This window comes from Dipodomys ordii, unplaced genomic scaffold (assembly GCF_000151885.1).
Source record: "Dipodomys ordii isolate 6190 unplaced genomic scaffold, Dord_2.0 Scaffold12, whole genome shotgun sequence".
NCBI lineage: Eukaryota > Metazoa > Chordata > Mammalia > Rodentia > Heteromyidae > Dipodomys > Dipodomys ordii.
Window position 1 is genome coordinate 5,052,417 of NW_012267228.1, and position 17,704 is coordinate 5,070,120.

General features: G+C 40.6%; 1 protein-coding gene across 2 annotated transcripts in view; it reads right to left on the reverse strand.

Annotated features, from left to right (window-relative positions):
* Grm7 (glutamate receptor, metabotropic 7) overlaps nt 1-17,704 on the reverse strand; it is a 595,106-nt gene that overhangs the window by 228,702 nt on the left and 348,700 nt on the right. For both annotated transcript variants that reach the window (XM_013010417.1, XM_013010416.1), the window contains exon 5: nt 3,203-3,343. In XM_013010417.1, coding sequence (XP_012865871.1) covers nt 3,203-3,343 — 141 coding nt within the window. The remainder of the gene's footprint in view (nt 1-3,202; nt 3,344-17,704) is intronic.

Consider the following 17,704-nt stretch of genomic DNA (forward strand, 5'->3'; position numbering starts at 1 on the left):
GGTTGTTGAGTTGGATGTGGACAAGAGAAAAGGAAGACAGACAAACACCTGGCCAGCCTCTTCCCTCTAATCAACAACTGGAGGCGTAGCACCGGTGGAGCCACACAGTGGAGTGTGCCTCACCCTGGTGGAGGACAGACGGGAGCACAAGAGGGCAGCTAGATTATCGAGGGTTACGGGGGATGTAGCAAATGTCATCAGAGATCACATGGAAGGAGAAGAAATACGTCCACCTCCATTTCTGTAGATGGGTGGTGAGGAGGATGATCAGACCGGTCTTCATAAACTCAGATTCTCCATGATCCTAGCACTGGAATGTGGCTGTGGATGGAATACTACGCACAGGACAACACACAAACTTAGAGGGCCTTAGCCCTAGGCAGAAGTACCCTGAGTGCCCACCAGGAAATCCACTCCACCTACATCCGGACTCTGCAGACCCCATCCGTGTCCAAGAGACTCTGAGAACTGTCATAACTCAGCAGGAGTCTTCTCTACACTTGAGTGTCCCCTGTCTCACAGACAAATTAGCTACATGTCAAACTAATTTTTCAAGTTTCCACTCGAGAGCTCGGTGTCACCTAGGTCTCGTCAATACTGAATTAGTTTTATTCCTTTTCTCACAATCGTGGGAAGAAATGTATTTCTGAAAAGATCTCTCTGTTCTCGGACATGGTTTTGAGAATGTGGTTTTCTGGTTAGCTCTTAGGCCAGCTGCATACATCTCCGATTGATTCTGTATTACTGGTGGCAGTCACGAATCTGTTCTTTACTCTGCTACTTAACAGAAAAAGAAAAGAAGACCCCACTGAAGCAGACTTGTCTTCTTTGCAGCACAAAGTGGCACACATTGTACACATCCCACCTGACTGATTGCCAGCATAAACCAACTCTGGGACTCTGTCCAACACATGTCCATTTCCACTGCCTTTTGAACTCAAGGTATCAAGTTTGCATGGCTGGTGCTCTACCACTTGTGCCATGCCACCAGCCCAGCTTTTTGCTGGTTCATGTGGAAATGGAGTTTCAAAGACTTTACTGTCCAGGCTGGCCTTAAGCCACAATCCTCTAGACTTCAGCCTCCTCTAGTAGCTAGGAGTATAATAGGTATGATCTGCTAGCACCCAGCAACAAGTGTTCCTTTCATAATCATATTGCAAATTTTATAAAGATTTTATACCTTAAAAAGTTTTATGCTTTGGACTGGGAAGGTGGCTCAGTGGTAGAGCACTTGCCTTGCATGTCTGAGGCCCTGGGTTTGATTCCTCAGCACCATATAAGCAAAAAGAAAAAAGCCGGAAGTGATGCTGTGGCTCAAGTGGTAGAGCACTAGCCTTGAGCTGAAGAGCTGAGGGACAGCGCCCAGGCCCAGAGTTCAGGCCCGATGACCGGACCAAAAAAAAAAAAAGTTTTATGCCTTAAGGTCACCAGTATAAATGGTTGACAATTACTGGAGTATAGCATCAAGATGCTATTTAAGATGTAATGAGATGATACAGTATATCATATCATCATTATAATCATTTTCCCACGGACATTCAATACTCAAAACCAAGGCCAAACACCAAGTGCATCTCAACACATCTGACTCTATATTGTTCTATGTTAGACTCAGCTCACATTCTTCACTTACTCTGTATACTTCAACCACATATTTTTGTTTATCATATCTGCAGAGCTTCGACAATTATTCTTGCTATTTTCTTGGCTATGTGATTGTATTGAAAACTCCCCAAACCTAAGGTGAGCACTGAGAACCTAGCTAAAATCCTAGGATCTCAGTTCAAAACCAGCTTGGGTAGAAAAGTCCTTAAGACTTCATCTCTGCTGGAGGCTGGTGGCTCACATATATAATCCTTGCTACTCAGCGGGCTGAAAGCTGAGGACTGCAGTGTGAAGCCAGCCCAGGCAGCAAAGTCCAGTCAACCACCACCACCAAGCTAGAAGTAGAACTGTAGCCAGGGTTTGCTTTGAGCAGAAAAAGATAGGGGATAGCACACAGGCCTTGAGTTCAAGCCCCAGTCCTGGCACACACACACACACACACATACACACTTACACACACACACACTTAGACACACACACACACACCTCTGTCTCCAATTAATTAGTAAAAAGCTTGTCTAGAAGCCTGATTCAAGTAGTAGAGCATCAGCTGTGAGTGACCGAAGCCGACCTAGGGTTCAGGGCCCGAGGGAAACAACAAAAACTTCCAAGTTCACTTTTCTACTCGTCACAGAAGCTTTCTATTTTAACCTAAGCATCATTCCATCAAATGCGGCTTTAAAAAAAAATAAAAAGTAAAGCCTAATCCTCACATGCTGGGAAAGTGCTTGGCCTCTGAACTTCCTTCCCAGTATCAAGTAAATCACTGGAGGAAGTTTATACCCTCAATAGGAGTCGATTTTTTAAGTGATACAACCTCATACATTCTGAACATGCATTTCAGTTTATAATTATGCATTTATCTCAGAGATCATTGAAATCATACCAAACTCCTGCCCTGCAGACTTGACTCAAGGTGGAAGCCTTCCTTACTTGGCATTGCTTCCCATGATGCCACCAAGTCTAGTGCGGTGCTCAGCAGAAAGGAGGCAGTTTAATAAATATTTATGAATGAATAAATGAATTGCTGTGTGATGTTTCCTGCTGGCTACTTGTATACCCACATTTTTTATTCAGGAGAAAAAAAATCATACGAGACTTTACATGAGGAGTAGGAAGTGATTCTAGGCTGATTTTTAAATAACAGGTAAGTCAACTTCCACATTGTGGAAATCACTTGGAATTCTCATCATTATAGACTCAAGCACTTTGGTTCCTTAATCAAATAGGCTGTGTATGAGGACAGCTAAATCTAATCCTGCTATGGAATTTCTCAGAGACTTTTGTCTATCTGAGAATGACTTCCCACTATCACATGAACTAATATTTATCAAGAAGACCATTCAAAAGGCACCTGACCCTTCCCGAATTCAAAGAGCCAAAGAAAATGTCAATTACTGATAGATGGACAGGCAGAACAGAATACAATCTTGTCTGTACTTCCCTGCAAGTCTTATGTTCCATTTTCTGAAAATCTAGTAAAATTCAATTTACTTCCTCAATTTGTCTTCAACCACGCTTCCTTCTGTCAGCTATGCAGACATTTTGATTCTGACCATGTAACATCACCAGAGAAGGACATGAGGAATGAAATTACCTGTGCATTTGCGATCTGTGTCTTCTTTTTTGGATCCGCTAATCGTCAATTTACAGTTGAAGTTTTCTTCCCAGTATTCTGCAAACCACACGTTTCTTCTATTGTTCTCCAGGGTACGGGATGTAAAGTACGCATCAAACCCTAAACAAAGGTAAATACAAGGTCAGTGTACATGCCTGCACAGAAATAAATACAGGGATGACTTTTCCTTGTTTTAGTAGACTAGATATTCTTTTGTGTCGATTGAAAATAAAGAAGACAAAAAAATTAGTGTAAGGCTAACCTATAGATAAATCCTCACTTCAACACGTCTAATAGTTGTGTGGCCTTCAAATAACACATTCACAATGGAATCTGTATGAGAAGTCTTAGGAAAGACACAAGGATCTCAGTTGCTTTGCATTTCTAGTGAGCTAAAAACACCCTCATCAGTATCAGCATGGAGATAACAGACCATTTCAGTACTTACTGCAGACCAATTCTGTTCATCTCAACAATGGACTCAATAGTAGGTGCTCCTATTAGCCCCATTTTGCAGATGAGAAAACAAAAGCTTAGGAAAATAGAATAACAGGTCCAAGATTGACCAGTTGGCCATAATATACACTCATGTCTCTTCCAGCTACTGATCTGTGATTATCTTTTTCGTTTAATGCCATCCTCTAAAACCATGAATTTTTCAGATCAAATGCAAATAAAAACATTTTTTCATAGCCTATGGATACAATAAGCCCAACATAAAGTTCAATGTTATTCAGAAAGAATTTCCAAATGAGCAGAGAGCCAGGAGGCCAGGTCCCAAAGAATTCTCCAGTCCCCTCTTCAGAATGAGGCAAGGAGAAACACTGCGATGGGCCTGGGGTGTCCTCTGAGACTCAAGGGACAAAACAAGGTCAGATTCAGCATCACATGAGCCAGGTTTGAATCTCAGCTCTGCCGATCTCAGCGGGACACAGGAAAATGAGCCCGTGCACACTTAACCCTTCTGATCTTCCTTGGATGTCTCTGTAAAAATGAAGATGACAGTACCCTCTTCTACCCTGCCCACAGTGCCATCAGTGAAGGCAGGCAGACTCTACAAGTCAAGAACCAGTAGAAGGAGATGGGCTTACTTTTGTACACCCATGCAATTCACTTTTCCTAATCTTTTCACCAAAAAAAACTGCAACCTTGGCTAGAATGATAAACAACAACACTTCTCATACAGCCTTTCTCGTTAAGTGCCACATGAACCCTAGGAAGCAGTCACTGATCACATCCATGCTTTAGTGTGAAAATGAAGACTTGGAGACGAACGTGGACCAGCTATGCCTTGTCATAGACCCGGGCTATAAAGCAATCTTATAGTTTAGTGGGTATCACAGTGTTTTAGGCAGCTGATAAGTGACATGGGAACCAGGCCTCATGTTCAGATGAGGCTCAGATTAGACCCCTGTGATCTCTGGGAGATTTCCAGAGCCACTGAATGCTCAAACTACTGCTATGGGCTCCACCTATCAACCACTTCCTCTTTTTCCCTCCCATCACATGACAAAGAGACAATGAGGGTCAAGCACATGGAAGGGAGACAGGGCTGTGGTCAGTGCTGTAAGAGGTGACAGTTTCAAGAAATAGAGCTCTTCTCACACAATTCAAAGAGGTGGCTGCACAGGTCAAATCAATAGTATTCCTTATTGACACTTGTTGACTTGCTTTTGCTTATCTGAGTTAGGTTTCTTTGGGAATCTAATGATCTGGTTAGCTCTCTAAAAAAATTTGTATTTTCTTCAAGTGGCTGTAGAAAGGAGTTACTATTCAACAAAACAGTTCATGCATACAAGGCTGGTTATTTCTCTTAAACAGAGCTCAGTAAAAGATAACATTGATTCTAGCAGGCTCTCTGCACTCATTTCCACTCATAAAGAAGGAAACTGGGCACTGGATTCTTTAGGATTTTAGCACACAATTTATTCTAAAGTGATCTGTGGATTTGGCAGCTCTTCTGGTCAAGCACTCCATCGGCTCCCTTTGCTAAGAGATAAGAATCCTTCCCTCTGCCTAAAGATGCTGAACCCTTGCCCTCAGCCTGTCCTTAGAATTTCTGTAGCCTGAAAGTTCTTCCATCTTTTAGGAATAGGCTACTCAACATACAATGTCAGTGACTAACCTAGAGTAGAGTCAGGAATGGAAGCAGAGATTTGAGTGACTCTAATAATGTTGTGTGTGTGTGTGTGTGTGTGTGTGTGTGTGTATGTCATAATGCCATAGTAAGATGGTAAAGTAAGAATATTTCCTCCCCTAATCGCTATCAGAGGGAAAGCAAATCTGTCCAAGTAATGGTAACCCACACATATTAGCACTTGGAAGTTTGAGGAGAATGATCAAGAGTTTGAGGCCACCTCGGGCTACCTAGTGAGACTGTCTCAAAAAGAAGATGAGGAAAAAGAGATGGAGGAGGAAGAGGAGGAGGAGGAGGAAGAGGAGGAGGAGGAGGAAGAGGAGGAAGAGGAACATGTGGTCTGGACACAGATCTTATTAACATTCATTTAATTTCTAGAGCTTGAAAAATGCAACCCAAGGTACTAAGATCAGGGTTTGGGACCAAAGGAACCCAGATAAGATTTTGGTTCAAAGGAAATGGAATCAAGAGTTGTACTTAAGGAGAAAGATCATTCATTTTTGTGGAACAGATGAAATTCTTGGTAAGAAAATATTTCTTTGCTTGGACAGAATGAGTCTCAGTGCAGAAATGAATCTCTGGGCTGGTCTGAAGGCCATGTCCCATCGGGGAACACGTTGAACAGCACCGCTACAATCTCAGAAGTAAGGTCTGAGCAAGACCAATGCAGGACAATGACCAAGGCTTCCGCTAGCATTACAGATAAAGTTTTTCGCATTCTTTTTTCTCCAAAACGGGGTGCAGCCCTCAAACACCCGTCCTGAAATTTGTGGTTGAGACAACAAAGCTCAAATCAATAGAGACATAATTCATCCCAGGTGGTGTGTTTGGGAGGTAACCTTTCCAGCCAGGAGGGGAAGCAGTAGATCTCACCAGTTTGTGATGTGAAAGGAAAGCTATCAGAATGTCAAGAGGAGGTCAGAGCACACAGCTGCCTGCCCTGCCTGGGCTGGAGGAGGCTGACAGATACTAATGGGGCTTCACAATGTGCCCAAACACAACCAAGTAGCCTTGGTCACTGCATTGCCAGCATCTGTCAACCTTGCCAAGGAGCAGGGAGGAACACTGTGTAGGGGAAGCTCTTAGTTCTCCCTGCTCTGCTTCCAGCTCAGGAAAGATGTGTCAATGGTTGAAAACACAACGTTCATCATAGGTGATAAAAAATACCAGTGGAATGGCTGAATGAAGCAAATTAAAGAAGGAACAGACACATGAGAAGGGTCGAAGGGGGAGGGGATACTAGGGCAGGGACCCAGGTTTGATCTCCAATACTACAAAGTTTTGTCCCTCTAAAGCCAGACATGTTGCTTTCAAAGTTTATAAGAAAATACAATATGCACTCACTTATCATGTCCCAGTGTATTTTATTTTACATTCCAGCACAGCGTTGTTGCTGGTCTTGTTTTCTTTTCCTTTTGCCTTCTTTGTTCCTTTATCTATCTTTGGGGGGATGAAGGGGAGGGGCACAGAAATGGTAGGACAAAGGGTGAAGAAATGCAGCTGTGATACTTACCAGACACTGTGTTGAACGTGAGCTATACAACTTGGGGGTGGGAAGGAGGGAAAAACTCGGAGAGAGCAAGGGAAAGGGTGACATTCAAAAAGAAATGTACATTTGAACTGACTTATATACGTGTAATCTCTCTGTAACACATCTTTACAACAACAATAAACATGCAAAACAAATAAATAAATGACCTGAAATATGCAATAATCAAGAGAACTACAGAGGGAAAGAGTATCCATAAGGGTTGGAATACATTGCACAAGAAAGAAGAGGAAGTTAACAACACTGAGTTTATTATTAGAAGCCATTGTAAATTCTCTTCAATTAGAAAACAATAGTCCTGAACAGGTAAAAATGAGACAAGAGACTAGTGGAACATAAAAGCAATTCTAATCACAGGCATGGGAATGTAATGTATGGTAGAATAAAGGTAGCAACTTAAATCTCTAGGAGAAAGAGGTCTCTTTAATCATCATCTATATCCAGTAGCTGACTTATATTGGGTGAATGATCCATTGGGGGGTCACAGAGATTTCACATTAGTTTTGCACGTGCGTGCGTGCGTGCGTGTGTGTGTGTGTTGTGTGTGTGTCTGTGCCTGTGTGTCTGTGTGCCTGCGCATGCGCACATGCATGCATGCACACCAGTCCTGGGGCTTGAACTCAGGCCAGGGCACTGTCCCTGACCTTTATTTGGCCAAAGCTTACATTCTATCACTTCAGCCACAGCTCTACTTCCAGAGCTTTTTTAGTATTTAGTAGTTATTTAGATGTAAGTGTCTCATAGATTTTCCTGCCTGAGCTGGCTTTCAACTGTGATCCTCAGCTCTCAGCCTCCTGAGTAACTAGAATTACAGGCATGAGCCGTGGGTGCCGTGTTTTAACATCATGTCTTACAAAAAAAATATTCAGAAGCTCCAATGGATTTAACTGTAACAGGTGAATTTGTGGATTCCTCTCTTGAAAAGATGAGTTTTACAGGGATTTAGGAAACAGTCCTCATATTCTCCATTGAGTTGCTATCTGGAGCATTATCAAGTATCCACATGGGGCTAAAGGCAATCAGTTACTTTTGTGCCAATCTCTGGTGACTCTGAGACCTGGAGACCACAGGCTCTACCTGTCCCATCCCAGTGCTCTTCTGTGGAGTCCTTGCAAACACTGAAGTTCAACGTCAACTGAAGTTGAAGATAGCAAAATCGTTACAGATCTAGTAGGACCAATCTAGGCTCTCCCATGCGCTCCCAGATCCTCCTAGCTCTACCTACTGGTGAGCGTGGTGGAAACCAGCCATGATTTTTGAGAAAACAAAGAAGAGTTATTGCAGTAAAAATTATCCCACACAGAACCAACAATCCCATGGGAAGTATTTTTCTAGATGAGGTAGAAGGAGTAATGTCTGCAATATCATTCCAGAAAATGGCTCTACAGGGCTGTTGGCTATTCTATAATGCCAGCATGCCTTCCATTTGTTATTCCTTTAAACTACTTTGGAAAAAAAAGAAAGCATTTATGTAAACTGAATACACTTATATGGGAATAAATAGGATATAAACAGTAAATACTGAACTGAAGTTAGTGGCTAGAAGCAGACACCGATGCTGAAAGTCCAAGGTCTAATCGCTAGCACTGTTAAGTTACTTGTTAGATGACCTTGAGCAAATATTCTGCATGTAATTATTTTTTAGAAAGATCATATCCAAGTTGGGATGATAGCATTTTCTCTGCGGCATTTCTGTGAAGCTAATATATGCTGCAGAATTTAAACTAATACTGGCAAAATAAGGGCACAAATATTAGATAACTTCAAGGGCTAGGGTAGAAAGAGACAGGAGAAGGGATGGGATGGAAAGGTAGGAGGACAGTAAGAAGAGAGAAGGAGAGGGGGAGAGAGAGGGAGAGACAGACAGAGACAGAGACAGACAGAGACAGAGATTGGATGAGTATGAATATATATTCAGTAAATCTTGAGTTTTAACACTAGAGGATAGTCATGAAAGGTCCCAGTCTTTGAAGTCCCTTATTTTGAAGTTAGATGGACCAGAGTTTGAACACTGGCTCTTCCAAAGCACAGCTTCTAAAAACTTCATTCATGTGAATGACGCCAATGTGAAGCCAACCATTGTTTTCTGATCATTTTGTGAAGCTATACATTTCTTATTCTTGTGTACATTTCAGGAAAAGGATTAATTGGGAACTCTTGTTTCCTCATGTATTTAATGACAACAGTGATTCTTCCCTTCCTTAAATAGTAAGGTTACATCTTTACATCTTGTAAAACTTTAATATTTCTTTTTTTTTTTTTTGGCTTGAACTCTGGGCCTGGGCGCTGTCCCTCAGCTCTTCAGCTCAAGGCAGGTGCTCTACCACTTGAGCTACAGCGCCACTTCCGGTTTCCTGGTGGTTTATTGGAGATAGGAGTCTCACGGTCTCTCCTGCCCGGGCTGGCTTTGAACCACGATCCTCAGATCTCAGCCTCCTGAGTAGCTAGGATTACAGGCATGAGCCACCAGCGCCCAGCTATCTTGTAAAACTTTAAACTTGTTGGCCTCAGCAGTTTTTCCATCACTTGCAGACACTACAAAGACTCTTGGCCCCTGAGATTCTATCATCATTTCCTTTACTCTGTGCAGCTACATGCATTATTAGGGATAGCCCAGGGTGATAAAAAATTAATATGGGCATTGATAGCGCATGTCTATAATGCTAGCTACTCAGAAGGCTGAGATCTGAGAATTGTAGTTGAAAGCCAGGCCAGGCAGACAAATCCCAGAGACTCTAATCTCCAAGTAAGGTGTCAAAAGCTGGAAATGGAGTTGTGGCTCAAGAGCTAGAATGCCAGCCTTGAGCAAAACAGCCAAGTCCTATGAGTTCAAGTCCCATGCTGGCAGAAAAACAAATAAATAAAATAAAATAAATATAAAATAAAATTATCCCTAAGGTGGATACTTTAAGAGGTTAGATGACTATTTACCATACTAAGATATGAAACCAACCCAAATGCCCCTCAGTAGATGAATGGATCAAGAAAATGTGGTATATATACATAATGGAATTCTATGCCTCCATCAGAAAGAATGACATTGCCCCATTTGTTAGGAAATGGAAAGACTTGGAAAAAATTATATTAAGTGAAGTAAGCCAGGCCCAAAGAATCATAGGTCCCATGGTTTCCCTTATTTGCAATAACTAGTATATGTCTGAGACAAGCAGAAAAATTCAAAAGCTATGTATATATGTCCATATAAGATGATGTTAAGCAAAATGAACCCCAAGATAGGGACAAAAGTGTTTTATCTTTCTTGCTATTGTTCCTAACATATTTATAATGTACCATGTGATATTTTTATTTCTTTGTCTGTTCCTCCCCCACAGTATAATCCTTGTTTTCACTGTATTTGATGTTGGTGCCCTGCATCTTGTATGTACACTTCTCTAACTTGGGGAGGAGAAGGGAAAAAACAAAATGTTTAAATAGGGATACAGGTTGACGCATTGTAACAACGAGATGTACAAAACACTATGTTGAAAACAAACTTTACAATTTAGGTAGGGAGGGGGGAAGGAGGAGGGGGAGTGTAGTTGTGGAGGTGGGAGGGAAGGGAGGGTAGGGGAAAAGCAAAGGAGGAGGTAACAATATTTGATGGGAAATATGCTCATGACCTTGCTCGTGTAACTGTAACCCCTCTGTACAGTTTACAATGAAAAACATATCTTTTTACAAAAAGGTTAGATGGTAAGAGTATATACTTGGAAGCCATAAAGGACTGCTCACAGGGTGTGGAATGAGCGATAGACGGGAAGGGCACCTACTCTCCTTCCTTGTTAAAACCTCACTATGAACTTGAACCTTGAACCTGAACTTGAACTCCACCAGTGCAGCCAAAGCATCTATAGAGAACCTGGCTCGACCTGCCTCCTCAGAGGTGCTCAGGCTGAGGTTTTGGCTGTGTTGCTTTACTTTCCTACTTTTATAGCCAGTGGTTTCTTATAGTTCCTCCGCTTTCACCTCTCCATAGCTTCCATTTCCCCTCGTAACCAGGAACGTAAGAGAGGTCACGAAACTCTGCAATCATACCTGGAATACGTGTTGACATATGCAAATACGCACCAAAAGTCAGAAACCTTGTGCTGCCTTTTTGACTTAACGATTTTTATCTCAAGGTATTAGTCCTAATAAAAGAAGTACCTGTGTCTTTCATCACATTTTATCAGGTGTGATATCGGCAGCATGGTATGTAAGTCTGGTTCTTCCTGGTTAGAGATGTATTCAGAAACACCTGAAGCGGGAGGATATACTGGCCCAAGATTTGACCTGAAAGGTGCTTTTACCGTAAATACTCAAGATAGAACGCAATCATCATTCTCAAAACCTGATGCATTTATGTCTTTGTACACGCATGTATCTTTGTGTGTATATGCCTTTGTATGTGTCGCTGTACTCACATGTTTGCATGGGTCTTTCTGTGTTACATGTGCATGTGCTACATGTCTGTACATGAATGTATCTTTATGTGTATTATGTGTTTGTGTCTGTACATGCTTGTAGCTTGGTTTGTATATGTGTACATGTTTCTTCGCACATGTGTATGACTTGGTGTGTGAATATATGTATGCATGTAGGTACATATGCATGTGTGTATGTGTGATTGTGTGTGTATTTTGTGCATGTGTGTATGAACAGATTGGAAAAGGAGTAAGAAGCCTTTTGTGCTACTGCACTGTAGGGTGATTAAAGGTAACAATAACATGCTGAATATTTTAAGAAGCTAAAAGAAAGCACTCCAAGGTTTCACTAAACAATAAATGACTTTGTGAGGCAGCGCACACATATACATATGACATTGTATAAAACACACAAAATTATATCACACACAACTATATGTACTTAGATAAATTTATCTCTTACTATAAGGTCTCCTAATTTCATATAGCATATTACAGGTTTCTGGTAAGTAGTCAACCTGTGTCATTGTCACACACACTTGACCTGTACGTCTACTCTATGGATCTATTGTTTGTGACTTTATCTATATAGAGTAGCTATTGTAAATATGCTGATATAATTGCACACACACACACATACACACATACACACACATGCACCCTGCATCCAGTACTATAGCAGACACCAATAACAAATTAGGAAAATCAGTCCTTACAATCTTGGTTCCCAGCCCCTTTGCAGTCAGTTTGAGGAAGATAATGCGGATCAGACTTTCTGGTAGAGCTGGTGTTGTCATCCTTGATAGAAACAAGTTTTGAGAAACTCTTCTCAGAGATGCACCACATAGCTATCACATACATATCACACTCAGAAAGGAATATTAAGTGAGGTGATGCTAGCACAATGTGGTCAGTACTAAAAGTGTAACTGCTGCACTCAGACCTCTGCTCTAAATGCAACTTCACACAGAGTTCTAAATACCAAATACAAACCCATTGTTCTCTACTCAGAAAGAACTTTCAGCCCCCCCATAACATGCCTTAAAAATTCTAGGGAAAAACATATCGCTCTTTTACTTAGTTTAATTTGGTTAAAGTCTTCATGAAGAAACTGTAATAGGCGGTAGATGTGTGGCAAACATTGCTTATTGATTACTCAGTGTCTTTGGTGTAGTCTTGCTTATTATTTTCCTTCTTGAATATTATTTTCCTTCCATAGGGCTCAAAATAATTTATAGGGTTTCTATGATTTCCTTCTGGGTCACCAAAATGATATCTCTGTAGGAAAACAGATAAGGTTTGAAAAGGGCTTTTCTAGAAAATTCCCCCACATATCCCCAGGCTAAACCTCACGGAGTAGGCATTTGGGATGGTATCCTTCCATGTCAGCAATGGCTGAGAGCTTGCCTTAAATGAATAGAATACAGATATGTTCATTATTATTATTATTACTATTAAGATTTTTTGGTGGACTGATCCTGGGGCTTGAACTCTGGGTCTAACCATGTCCCTGAGCTCAAGGCTAACACTTTACTACTTGAGTCACAGCTCCACTTCTGGCATGTGTGTGTGTGTGTGTGTGTGTGTGTGCACGTGCGTGTATGTGTGTGTGGTTAAGTGGCGATAAGTCTCATGGACTTTCCTGCCTGCGTTGGCTTTGAACTGTGATTCTCAGATCTCAGCTTCCCAAGTAGCTAAGATTACAGTTGTGAACCACCAGCACCTGGCATTAAAATCCTTTTTGTAAAAATAGTTCATGCTTAAGCAATCAATCATCTACCAGTTTTTCTCCTCTATCTTCTGCACTAGAAGACCTTGTTTTAGCCTTGATCACTGGTAACACCCTGGGTAGAGGAATGGTTGGAACTAGCCTAGAAAAAAATGCACTAAGTTTCCAGACAGGCTGTGAGTTTAGGTAACCAGCTGAAACACATTATGGGCAACCAATAAATAAAACAAAAAGAATGTACTAGGGAATGTCCTGAATAAGATATACCCTCCACAGAGGTGTCCTTCTGATATTACAAGAGATGCTTGCCAAGGCCTGATAGCTCTGAATGCAGCTCCAAAGGGCGTGCTAGAACAACCCTGCAATACTGATTTGTCTAGAGTCTCCCTTTCCAGGAACTCCTCCCCTAATCTCAATGGGGTATTTGAAGAATACTTGCGTCTCTACCAGAAGTTCTTCGTAGCTATACAATGGAATAAAGAATGGGATTAAAAACTATCAACGAACGATAGCAACTAAACCAGACCTTCTGTGGGTGGCCTGTGTTGCTCAGTGCCCCTCATGGCTCTCATAATGTGTATTTGAGATTGTGTTCTGCACATGCAATGCAACCTGCCCTTCCATACGTAGCCCTGGGAGACTTGTTCTATCAGAACCATGGACAGCAAGGTTTCTTTCATTTAAACACAGATCCCACGTATTTTATTCAGAAACCCAGTTACACAGTTAATCGTACATGCTCACATTTTATTCTGAAACAATAAGGATTTATAAGCTTGTTAAGTTTGATCACATCTTCATTGTTATTGGTAATTTGAAAGTTTACCCAGAATTTAATTAGTGATGTTCTGCCATCTAGAGTTCGAAGACATCCAAAAACATCTGGGACCGCAGTTATATTTTTATACTAGCTTTTATAAATATTTATAATGTATAGTTTTCATGCAGAAATGATTACGAAGGAGTTTGGGGATCATATTAAGTTGTAATGATGAATCCATCTATGTATAATTTTTCAACAATAGTTGCCTAATAAAATAAGGAATTTTGTCCAGAGACAACATTCATCAATTGAGCAAATGGGGCCCTCCTATTCTTTCCAGCCACATCAGAGCAAAAGCCACACAAACATTTCAGAGAATTATTCTGCATTGTGGAGGCTTCACCTTTTATTTCTAATAACCATACAAGAATCGTGTTGCCTGGTTACCATCTTCATTTTGTACTCTGATCTAAAAATGTCTCAGCAGCCAAAAGTCTTCTGTGAACTCAACATCTAAACTTATATAATCAAACATCTATAACAATACTGAAGGAATTTAACCAAAATGATATTTCATTTTCTCCTTAATAACAGACTCAATTATTGCCTAAAAATTGAGAGGGGAAAATAAAAGACTTTGAAGGAAGAATTTTTCATATGCAGGGTTCAGAAAATATTTGAAGAAAGGGCAAAAGAAAACATCAGAAAATAGTCATACCAGTGTCCTGGATGCATGACCATTTAGTATAAGGAAGTCCATGGAAATATTCAAAAAAAGGAAGACAAGCTAATTATCATTGATAAAAAAGCCCACATTGATACTTAAAATGACAAATGTAACTGTCACTCAGTGATATATTCAGGTTTGAGCTCTTTGTCTTTTTGTTTTTTAGTCAGATTAGACATTTGAAACATGTATAACATCTTGGCTTTTCTTTTCTTTTAAATTGAAAAACAGTTTAATTTTAAGTCTTCAAACTAAATCATTTGGCTTTTTAAAATCTCTCTTCTTCTGGCAGCTATAAACATACTATTTTGAGGTCTGTTATTTCTCAAGGCTCTTTTAGCATATTGATGAACATATATTTTCAGAATGTTAAAAACAAGCTATGAGTTGCTGTACCAGGTAAATAAATACCTACCAAAAAAGAAATTCAGATCATTTGATTCTCTACCATTTGGGTTACTTAAGTATTTCCGAGATGGTAACATTGTAAGTCCTCTTAAAGGAAAGGTTAATTGTCCCAACCTATTAGCTCTTTCATTTTTAATCAAGACATTCTGCTTTCTAGAACCCTGCACACATACACATTCCTATAGATGTCACAGAACTCATCAACAAGCTTATTTGGGTCCATCAAATTCCGCTTCCTCATAACCAGGAAGTTTATGTGAACCAGAACCACACACTTCACCAGTGAGGTGTACACTCGGGAGTCACTGATGGCAGGCTTGTTGCTGCTGAGGAGATGCTCAGAGAGACAAGATGGGAAAGGAGTAAACTGAGCCTGTGCTGTCTAAGTGCTCAAGTACTTGTTTCCAATCTATTTCTGAGGTCCTGATATATTCTCTCCCTCTCTTCATCCATCTGCCTCTCTCCCCATCGCATCCTGTAGGAGTACTCCTTCCCTCCTATTCTATTTTGCTCAACATTGATTATTTTGGCTTTCTGAGCAATTACACTATTTGAGATCTTCCTTGAATCTACCATATTTCAGCCAGTACATTTGTATACACTTGCATATCATCCAACACATTTACTTAAGAGTCTGCATGCTAAATTTAGCTTCCACATATTAGGGGAAACATGGATCCTTGACCTCCCTGGTCCTGACTTACTTCATTTAACATATTTTTCCCCAAGTCTTTCCATTTCTTTACAAATGATGCAATTTCATTCTTTGTAAGACCTTCTTTAAGTAAGCCAACCATCCCCTTGTGGTCTTAGTCAAATCCCACTGGAGATCTGTAAGGGCTGTGATTAATATTCATGTAGGGATAGGTCAGACAATTTAACAGAAGAGAATGAGAGAGTCCCAAGTTACAGAGATGCAGTGATGGAAGCTTTCCTATTCCCAGTGCTGGGCAAAGAAGCTCCAGAATGCATGTCTAGATTATTTTGTTGCAATTCTTTAGATAATTGGTTTGTCTGCAAGAGATGAAATTGAGTTCTTTGCCACTTGGTTTAGACACCGATATCCTCTCTCAATATGAAATGCTCTTTATATGCATCTGTGGTAATCTCTATGTAAAAAATATGGTGGACTTAGTGTTCAAACCATCTGATGACATAATAAACATGGTCTTGCCCTGGACATGAGTTTTCCAACAATTTGTGCTTATAGCACTGTGGACACTTTCATGCTACAGGAACTTTGGACAACTCTGGATGACTTCCTAATTCTCTAAGGAGCAGGTAACTCAGCATGCTGAGGGTCAGATGACAGATGAATGGCAGATACTGGCAGGGCCTGTGCATATACCTGCTGTATGGGTCAGGGCTTTGTCCTAAGTATACCTTCGATCTAATCAGAAAATGGCATTGTACAGCAATTCATGACAGCAGAAATTAATTAAATCAAGAGTCTTTACAACAGAGAGCTTCTTGAAGTACATAAGACATGATTTTTGTCCCAGGGACATATTCAGTGATGGCTGGTAGATAAGAAAATACAATGCTTATCAATATCTGTGATCAATGTTTTAAATGATTATGCTGGACAAAGGATGTTAAATGTACTATTTTAATCTTTTCAAACTACCTAAACATTAGTTGTTGCTATCATGAATAAACTGACTTACACACTGTAATGATTTGTTCAAGTTCTCACACAGAGATGATAAGTTGGATAAGGACATAGTAGGCCTGATTCCAAAAGATGAGGGAAAATAAGAGAGTGAAGCCATATAGAAATTTCAGTGGTACTTCACAGTTGTTCTAGGATTTCAGGAGATGAGAAACATTCTAGCCTACTAGTATGATAGGTACTTATGAGAGATCTGAGTTTAATCCAGAAAAAAATGCAGAGTTCAAATAACAATGAAGGAATGAAGAGAACAGAGAATGACAGATAGTTCGCCTACAGGGTGAACTGGTGCATCACTTTTGTTACTGGGTGATAATTCACCTGGTAGGTCTGTGTAAATAGAAAATTCATTAGGAGGGGCTGGGAAGGTGGCTCAGCGGTAGAGCGCTTGCCTTGCATGCATGAGGCCCTGGGTTCAATTCCTCAGTACTACATAAGCAGAAAAAGGCAGAAATGGCACTGTGGCTTAAGTGGTAGAGCGCTAGCCTTAAGCTGAAGAGCTGAGGGACAGCACTGTGGCTTAACTGGTAGAGCACTAGCCTTAAGCTGAAGAGCTGAGGGACAGCACCCAGGCCCAGCATTCAGGCCCAACAGCCAACAAAAAAAAAAAAAAAGAAAAGAAAAGAAAAGAAAGAAAAAATTCATTAGAGACACTAAAAATTTGCATAATCCAATCAATTATGCAAATTCAATATCAATTCAAGAAAACAATATGGTGGTACAGAAATCAACCATTTTCTTTCACATGGGTAAGAACAATCTAAAAGTTCCCCCAAATGAGCCAAATCACCTAACCTAAAAGAATCATACACACACACACACACACACACACACACACACACACACACACACACACATTTTAGGATAACTAGAAGGAAGGACAAGCAATAACAACAACAGAAATCTTTAAGGAGAAAGAGAGGGAGGTAAATAATAATGGGAGAGAAGTTCACAAAATACTGTTTAAGAATGGCTCTTGGGGGCTGGGAAGGTGGCTCAGTGGTAGAGCGCTTGCCTGGCATGCATGAGGCCCTGGGTTCGATTCCTCAGCACCACATAAGCAAAAAGAAAAAAGCTGGAAGTGGCGATGTGG